The sequence below is a fragment of the Montipora foliosa genome, unplaced genomic scaffold (assembly GCF_036669935.1).
Source record: "Montipora foliosa isolate CH-2021 unplaced genomic scaffold, ASM3666993v2 scaffold_485, whole genome shotgun sequence".
NCBI lineage: Eukaryota > Metazoa > Cnidaria > Anthozoa > Scleractinia > Acroporidae > Montipora > Montipora foliosa.
The window spans coordinates 277,919-287,500 of NW_027179795.1; the positions used below are offsets into that span (position 1 = coordinate 277,919).

The 9,582-nt window shown below is 41.3% G+C and overlaps 1 protein-coding gene and 1 pseudogene across 1 annotated transcript; both read left to right on the forward strand.

The window, feature by feature from the left end:
• Positions 1–217: 217 nt before the first annotated feature.
• On the forward strand, positions 218–3,365 carry LOC137990023 (uncharacterized). Its single transcript, XM_068835571.1, has 3 exons — positions 218–553; positions 981–1,623; positions 1,759–3,365. Exons 1-3 carry the CDS (start codon positions 218–220, stop codon positions 3,363–3,365), a joined length of 2,586 nt encoding a protein of 861 aa, XP_068691672.1.
• Positions 3,366–5,654: 2,289 nt separating this feature from the next.
• LOC137990024 (uncharacterized) lies at positions 5,655–8,503 on the forward strand (annotated as a pseudogene).
• The last annotated feature ends 1,079 nt before the right edge of the window (positions 8,504–9,582 follow it).

A 9,582-nucleotide genomic window follows, 5' to 3' on the forward strand; every position in this document is an offset into this window, starting at 1 on the left:
AGTGGCAGACGTCATTATCGACGGAATACGTAGAACCAGAATGATCAGAGATGGAGAAGAAAAGAGATCTTGTTGAAATCTTCTCAACAATTTGCTTGGAGTACTAATACGATTTCGAGAAAACGAAGTAGCATTCATGGGAGACATCAGCAAAATGTACCATACCGTCAAAACAACTTTGATTGATCAACACACGCACAGATTCTTGTGGCGAAATATGGACGTGTCGAAGGAACCGGATACTTACGTTATACAAAGAGTATCTTTCGGAGATAAGCCTTCGGGAACGATCGCAACATTGGCACTTCGCAAGACAGCCGAAATGGGGAGTCAAGATTATCCCGCCGCAGCGAAGAACATACAAAGCAATACGTATATGGACGATATAATCGAAAGTACAAAGGACCGGCAAACAGCAAAGAAGCTTACCGAAGATATAGAGAAACTGATTAGCAAAGGCGGATTCAAACTCAAAGAATGGATATTATCACACAGCGCGGAGAGTCGAGAGGAGACATTCGTACCAAACGAACCGAATGTTTTCTCCGAAAAGGTACTTGGAGTGATATGGGACCCAGACCACGATCAATTACGCTTTAAGACGAAGTTGAATCTGTACCAAGAGAAAATGAGGGGACAGAGAGGGAGGCTCAAGGCGTTGGCCGGGATATGTTATGTCCACGAAAGTTATTTTTAGACGAGTGGAAGTCTTTGTTCTAGCCGAAGTCTGTCTTCTGAGACGTCCGCATGCAGTCTTGCCTCGCTCTCAGGTTCTTAGTGAAAAGAGAAAATGATGGCGCACGTGGAAGGCTGATGAATATATTTTTCTTTCAAACATCGAACCGAGATTGGCCTGCATGCGGACGTCTCGGAAGACTTCCGCTCGTCTAAAAATAACTTTCGTGGACATGACATATCCCAAGGGCTGGATCGGGAGCCTCCTTCTCTGTCCCCTCATTTTCTCTTGTCTGTACCTAAAGAAGAAGAAACACCGCAAAACTCAAAATGTTACACAACATGTGGAAAACCACAACTTCCCACCGCAATTTACAAAGCGAATGATATTGTCACAAATAAACAGCATATACGACCCTCTTGGACTCGCTGGACCCTTTACCGTTCGAGCTAAAATCTTAATGCGACGCTTATGGACAAGCAATGAGAAACTAGACTGGGATGATCCAGTCCCCGAAGAGAATAGACAACAATGGTTGATATTCTTTAATGAATTACCCGAGATGAATCATGTCAGATTTAAGAGATGCATGAAACCGTCAGACGCAGTTGGTGATCCATCTCTTGTCATCTTCAGCGATGCCTCGAATGACGCTTACGGATCCTGTGCTTATGCAAGGTGGCCACGACAAGGTGGAGGATTTGCAAGTAACCTGATTGTATCTAAAAATCGTCTTGCCCCTCTCAAAACAATGTCCATTGACAAAATTGAGCTGTGTGGGGCGGTATTAAACAAGCGACTCAAGTCTTTCGTCGATAAAGAATGTAGATACAGTTTTCAAAAATGTTATCACATAGTTGACTCTGAGATAGTGCATTGCATGACTCAGAAAAATTCTTATGGCTTCAATACTTTCGCTGCTACACGAATCGGTGAAATCCAAGAAGGTACTAACGTAGAAGATTGGTACTGGTGTGAAAGTGAACACAACATCGCAGACTAGTTGACCAGAGGAAAGAAACCTAGTGAGATTGATCATAGCAGCAGTTGGCAAGAAGGACCTTCATTTCTTCAATATCCAGAAAGCGAGTGGCCTATTACTCGTAACTACTCTGAACCACAAATACCAAAGCAAATCCTGAAAGTGGCGAATATAGTGAACGCAAGTGTGGAAGATAGCTTAGCAGCTCGTATTGATATTGAAAATTTTTCAGAGTACAACCGTCTGCTACGAGTGACGGCAACAGTTCTAAAGCTTTATGAAAGAAACCCCAGATTGACATTTAAGAATGCCACGCAAGACCTAAACAGTAAAGATATCGAAAGGGCAGAAATATTTTGGATTCGAGAGGCACAAAAAACCATGGGTAAACATGTGAAAGACGGGAAGTATAAGCGTTTATGTCCTCGTATACGAAGCGATGGGATATATGTAATAAGTGGTTGTGGGGAGAAATGGATGGAAATGAGCTACAGTTTAGGAGACGTCATAGTTCTCCCATACCAACATCGATTATCCAAACTCTGTTCAAGACACGTTCATGAGAAAGGGCACCACGGTGTTCTGACTACCGCCAGCAAAATTCGCTCAAAGTTCTGGATAACTAAGTTACTCAAAGTAGTTAAATCCATCAAGCTCAACTGTATTGTGTGCAAAAGATTAGACAAGAAACTGTCAGAACAAGTAATGGGAAATCTTCCCATAGAAAGGCTTAAACCAGCTCCTCCATGGTATTCCACATCCATTGACCTATTTGGTCCTTTCAGAATTCGTGATGAAGTTAAGAAACGAACCACATCTAAAGCGTATGGAGTCATCTTCACTTGTTTAGCAACGAGAGCTATTCACCTGGACCTGGCACCAGACTACAGTACAGAGAAGTTTTTGATGGTACTGAGAAAATTTGCGTCATTGAGGGGATATCCATGTAAGATATATTCTGACAACGGTCCACAGCTCGTCTCAGGTAATCGAGAATTACAAAGTGTCACAAGGTCATGGGAATGGGAACAATTGAAGAACTTTGGAGTTATGGAGGGATTTCAATGGAACTTTACACCTGCTGATGCACCATGGCAAAATGGAGCATCAGAATCTCTTATTAAATCTGTTAAGAGAGCGCTTACAGCCATTATTGGAGAAAGTATTCTGACATTCTCCGAACCTCAAACTGTATTCTACGAAGTCGCCAACGTCGTTAACGAAAGGCCTATAGGCAGACACCCAACATCACCCGACGATGGCTCATATTTATGCCCGAATGACCTTCTGTTAGGCAGATCAACCACGCGAGTACCTAGTGGTCCTTTCAAGGAATCTACAACTCCAAAACACCGTTTTGAATTTATCCAACATATAATAGATGGCTTCTGGAAGAAATGGACCAGAACATATTTTCCAGATTTAATTGTGAGGCAAAAATGGCATACAGCCCACCGTAATCTGAACTCTGGAGATGTTGTCCTAATTCAGGATTCCAATCTGGTTAGAGGCCAGTGGCGTCTTGGGATTGTATCCAGAACATTCCCGGGGACCGATGGAAACGTGCGAAGGGTACAAGTAAAGTATAAAAATCCAAATCCTGGCGAACCTGTTACCAAATATGACGGCAAAGGCTACGTTACCGTTGAACGACCTGTTCACCGTCTGGTGGTGCTACTACCTAAGGAAGAACATGTGACCTTCTGAAGATTTATGAACTCTTACTAATCAGTGTTAACCTAACTGTTTTCTGAACACTTATGTTTTCTGAACACTTAGTAGTATCAAAGAATCCGTGTATCCGTTTTCGAGGAGAGGGAGTGTTTCGTTGAGAAATTATGTTCTTAACTACCACTAATGGAATACGTCATCATGACGACATAATACTAATGTAAAACCATTTTTTCGTTGGTTATGAACCTGAGCGAGTCACTGGGTAAATATGAATCGTTTCTTGATCACTCTATTTTCTCTATATTTCATGATCGTGTAATTTTCTTATTAGGATTCGAACCACACAACTTTCATTGATGTAACACTCCTTACATGCAACGGAATAAAAGGTTTGATAACAGTGAAACGATCGCGACCGACGAAACAAAAATTTCTAAGTATAGGGTAAACTTCATGTAATTGAAGTGAAAGAGGAAACGCGTATTTAATGAGTTGCTTGGATGACTCGGATGATCATCTGAGATGGGTTGCACCCACTGATCTAAATTTAGATTATATGGGTATTACCCATTTAGATTGCGTAACACGTGTGCTTTCTGTCATGAGCAGATGTCTATTTTCTTCAATTTCGTAACTTATACATGATCTACTCTTCCCAATACTTGTTGAACGTAATAAGTAACATAACCTAATAACCTTTAACAAATTTAAGAATAACACGATTACTGAATAATTTTCTGAGAACCTTCTGCACGACGCATGGTTTGGAAACTGTTTTGGTGGCGGCAAATATGAAAAATATTTTACTTGCTCATAGACGCCCGAAAACGGACGGGCAAATTCGAGAACGTGAGCTTCATTTCGAATCCACCTGCCAATAAGTTCCGCTAAGGAATGATTCTCAAGTACATTATCATAAGCCTTAACGTTCTGGTGTAAGCCACCAACGAAGAAACGATCGGAAACTCTCAATTTCGAAGCTTTTAACTCAAGAGACACGCTCGACGAGAGGACATCCCTCCAATCAACAGCCTCTGTCACTCGCACCCTGGTCGGGAACCCCGTTTATATCCACCCAAGTTGTACAGTGTCTCCATTTGATTGCTATAATCTGATTCTGGAACTCTACCCAGTTACTTGCTTGCTCCGGAAACCCCTCTTTGGAGACCATTGTCCTTCGCTTACGACCCACCATCTAAATAAAAAAGGGGGGAGGGTTTAAATAGGGATTTCACCTATTCCAATAGATTGATAAGGCACATAAAAAACAAAGAAAGCTAGTTGTACCGGGGTTCCCGACCAAGAGGGAGCGCCTTCAGCACGCCTGAGAGCAGGACGTCAGGTGTCTACCTAGATAAACGGTAAACCAACAGGAGTCACTCACCCTGATCAATAGCACAAATAATCCAAGGGACATTTCAAACACCACAGAAAAACTCTCATGGGACTTTGTATCCAAAAAAACCCTACCAAAGGCAAAATCCCAAAGGTGTTATTAATGCACATTAACGCAAAGAGAATTCACTCCACAAACCTAACCAGTATGATCAGTGCAATTCCGCCGCATTATCAGAAGACGTCTGAATTCGCAACGCAGGCAAACCCGAGACGTTATTATTATAATACCCACCACACAAGCAAACCACAGAACCATAAATGATTAAATTAAAGCTCCGCCACCTCAGCGAGCCACACTGGAATACAACAATACAATTAGTTCAAGCACGCAAACAAGGCACGCCGGCATGACCAGAACAAAGAATTTCGCCACTCAGGCAGAACGTTAAAAGTCAAAAGTTGCACACTCCGAGGATACTTCTGGATAGCACTGTCAATCGCCCTAGTGGCAAAGCTTTTACAATAGGACAAGAATGTTAAACATCGCGCATTGGCAGGGAGCTTCCTTGAATAACAAATGAAAAAAGCCCTATGCTAACTCCGATGAAAAGCGATCTTTCACGGAAAAATTCAGCCTTTAATAGTTTCCCCATACAGAAAATGCCTCAAAATAGGCCAACTGCGAGTAAAATTTCCAACCTGTTCTACTGCTGTTAAAAGCTCGGAAAATGTCTCATTATTTACGGCAAGGTCTCATCTTCGAAAGCCGTATGCTAACTTTTACGAAACTAAAGGAGGTAGCCCCAAAATTCGCATAACGGGAGCGCAGGTAGCCGGTTTTGGGCCGCTTTCTCTTTTGTGTGATTGTCTGAACTCATTACTTGATTTTAATTTTCGTGCGGACCCCTCACGAAAGTCCCGGATGTGACGCCGCATTCTGGGCGATGACTTGGTTTTTACGTGACGTCACAGTACTTTCCAAATATGGACGTTCGCCATATTTGTGCCCCTCGAAGTGTGAAATTATATGGAAATGTAAGCCTTCTCTGGGTAGTTCTCGCGTTTTTTGAGCTGTTTTGCGGATTTGGTATGGATTTATCCGCGAAAATTGAGGAAGAAGAAATAAAGAAGTTTAGCAGCAAGATTCCTGTGCTTTCAGAGTATGCCACGGCCTTGGAAAGCCATGTAAAGCTGCGATACCTAAAGAAAATTTCGGTTGTGGGTATTGACCCTTTCATTATCCCATGTGAGGAGTTCAATTCGGAATGTTTTCCACCAATCGAACAGTCCGATTTATTTGGTTACCTCGTTCTTCAGACAAGCTACTACACGAACGACCAGTTCAAGAATTATAGGAGTCTAGAGGCGTACAATCAAGTTGTGTCAGGGTTTGTGGCTTCGGTAGGTGGAAAGATAATTTCCGGAAAGTACGTTTTTGCAGCTAAAGTGCGACATTCGCAGCCGATGAGCGATCCACTCGTGAATGTATGGATTATAACTGAGAGTGAAGGTACAATAATTTCTGCTCACTGTTCAGGTTGTAAAGCTGGACTAGGCGAATTATAATCGCATGTCGCCAGCGCCATGATGTACATCGAATGCTGGGCACGAATCAGTGGAAAGATGGCATGCACACAACTGAAATGCTCATGGCTCCTGCCAACTTACGTGAATGAGGTAAGCTATGACAGAGTTAGGGATATTGACTTTACCTCTGCGAAAAAGCTCAAAGAAAACCTTCACATTAAAGTTGACTCCCTCGATCAAAACAAAGCGGCTTCTTGCGAAAGTCAACCAAATTTTCACGCACAAACTGCTATTCCTTCGCAGCTGGCTTCAACAGAGAAAAAGGAAGAAATTTCTGGCAGCACTTAATCTGTGTGAAATAAAACCTGTGGTGCTTAGTGTAATTGACCCTGCTGAGCAGTTTGTTGTTAAAAGTCGAAATGTGCCAGTGCTATCAGATCTTTATGACCTGAACAATTTAGAACTTGATTATCCAGAATTTTTTAAGTGTGTAGGTGTCAAGATTATGTTGTCGGATAGTTGAACAGGACACAAGAGGACAAGCAAAGGGCCCAGGATTCTTTAGACATCGAGCAGGAAGAATCGGAGCCTCTGTAAGTGGTGCTGTCTATCACAGCAATATAGCACAACCTTCACAGTCAGTAATAAAGTCTGTTTGTTACCCACATCTGTATAAAGTTAACAGCAAGGCAATTGGACATGGCTGCAAATATGAAGAATATGCTATTAAGTCATACAAAACACATATGGAGAAAAGGCATGTTAACTTTCAAGTATCAAGATGTGGACTGTTTATTGACAAGCGATATCCATTCCTGCATGCCACACCTGATTTCCTAACTTCTTGCGATTGTCGTGGGTTGGGATGTGGTGAAGTAAAATGCCCCATTTGTATCCAAGATGGTGACTTTGACAAATACGTTCAAGAGAAGAGCTCATGTTTGGAAAAAGTCGATGGTACCTTTATGTTGAAAAGAAAACACAATTATTACTTTTAGGTACAGCAGCAGTTGTTTACTCTTCCAGTTGTCTGTGCACACAGTCTTACCAAAACTTGAAGCATTTTGGAGAATTTGCATTCTTCCAGAGATCCTGGGGATATGGTTTACAAGGAGGTGTGATGTGCTTACAAGTGTTCCTAATGACAATGGTATTTGCTTTGGCAGAGGCCAAAACAGTGAAAATGTGGTTTCTTGTAGTAATGTAGAATGCCCTTACGGAAAGTTTCACATTGCATGTTTATCTCTCAGTGAGGTGCCAACACTGAAGTTATGGTACTGCACGCACTGCTGTAGGCTACCACAGTTTAAGCAAAGCAGACGGTCAATGAAAGGCAAGCAACCATCTGCAGTGAACCAGGCTGCCATGATGTGTAGCAGCATTTGCATTTGTAATACTAAGGCAGCCACCACTGACAGACTACTAGAGTGCCATGGTACAGCTTGTGAAAAGGGAAAGTTTTTTCATTTGACTTGTTTGGGGTTTAAAAGAATGCCAAACAATTCTAAGACAACATGGCAGTGTGAGTATTGCAGACCAAAACCAAATTCCAATTCAAAGTTTGTTGAACTTACCACTTCTACTTCTTCTGCTACCCATGCATTCCCAGTAACCCCAATGGCAACAGCTGTGACTGTGGCAAGTGATTCCAATAGTGACAGTGAAGATGAAATTTCCATCAGTAAGGAAACAAGAGACACTGTGGACAAATTTTGGGTCCTAGCAAACCTAGATGATTCAGACTATGACATTATTAATGATTCGTGTGGGTGACTCACCTGTGACATTGTTCAAGCAGTACAAGTGTTACTACAAGAATTAAACCCATTGCTCGAAGGCCTACAGCGTCCAACCCTTGGACCCATACGAAACTTTGATGTAGTTTCAGGGGAATTTATCCAAATTCTCCATACAGGCAGTGATCACTGGGTGTGTGTTAGCTCTATAGGATGTTTGCCTGGGAAGGTACACCTTTATGACAGTTTATTTCATGATGTCATAAGCCAAGAGATAGAGGAGCAGACAAATGACTTGCTAGGTGGAATTTGATTGAACTTCAATTTGTTCCAGTTCAGCAGCAGACTAATAACAGTGACTGTGGGGTGTTTGCAAGTGCCTTTGCTGTTTCTCTTGCTTTGGGGACAAATCCTAAACATGTAACTTTTGACACTTCTAAAATGCGTCCACATTTGGCAGTCTGTCTCAAGGCACAAAAATTAAGCATATTCCCTGTTTTTTTAACTTTTTTTTTTTATTCAGTGACTCAAACCACCTACAATCCTAGACAAAACTGTTGGGAAGGTTAGCACTTTTGAAGTCTTCATTGCCTCTCTCCCCTCCCCCCTCCCTCAATGTTGTGCAAAACTGAATGGTTTCAGTGGAAAATTGTTGACTTACCTTCCAACATTGAATAGGGGGGAGGGGGGCTATGTAAGAGAAAGTGAAACTATTTCTTTTGAGCTTTAACAGAAGCAGGTTGAAATACAGCTCTGGTGTGGTTCATTTACATAACCTTCCTAACTACTTTTGTCTATGATTGTCTGAAAATTCTGGGCGTGGTGTTAAAGTGGAAAGACGACTGTTTTCTTAGCGTTTACAGTGCCTTTGAAAAACAAACACAATTAAATCTTGCTTTAACATTTAACTGTTTTTGGCCATGTTATCGTGAATTTTAGGCGTTGATCTGGTTAAAAATAAGGCGCGTTTTCAACTTCATACATGTGTTACGACGTCATGTTGCATCAGTGTCTCAATGGTATTAAATTGTAGAGCAAATAACATGATGAAAATTCCTTAGGCAAATGAACAGAAAGGGGAGGAGACTAAATGATAGTTAATTAAAGCCAAAAAGCTGGTCTTGAAAGGTCAAACGAGTTCACGGACTAAACTCTTACAATGGCGAACGTCAGTTGCACTTTGCCAAGTTGAGAGCAGCGCCTTTTAAAAACGTCATGTGTGCATTTCAAACAGATTCACATTAAATAAGTAAATTAACAGTGATTACTTTTTTTGCACCAGTAGCGTGAGTAGGATGGCCTGTCAATCATTGACCTATTTTGGGAACAGTAAACATGTATGTGATCATTACTCCATGACATTACTCCATAAGAAAATGCGAAATATATGCCCAATGAATGTGATATTTTGCAACAATAACGTAGTTATATGTAAAGCATACTGGAATACGTACACTGTATTTCTGATTATAGACAAAAGTTATTGTATCTACTTATTTTCAACATTACTCCATTGAAACCATGTATACACAAAGGTTAATTAGATGCATTATTTCAATTTAAGCTCTCTTTATGGAGTAATGTTGCAGTTTACCTAAATTAAAGCTGAAATGACCGTGCTAAGTCCTACTACTATTTCCTTTGAAACC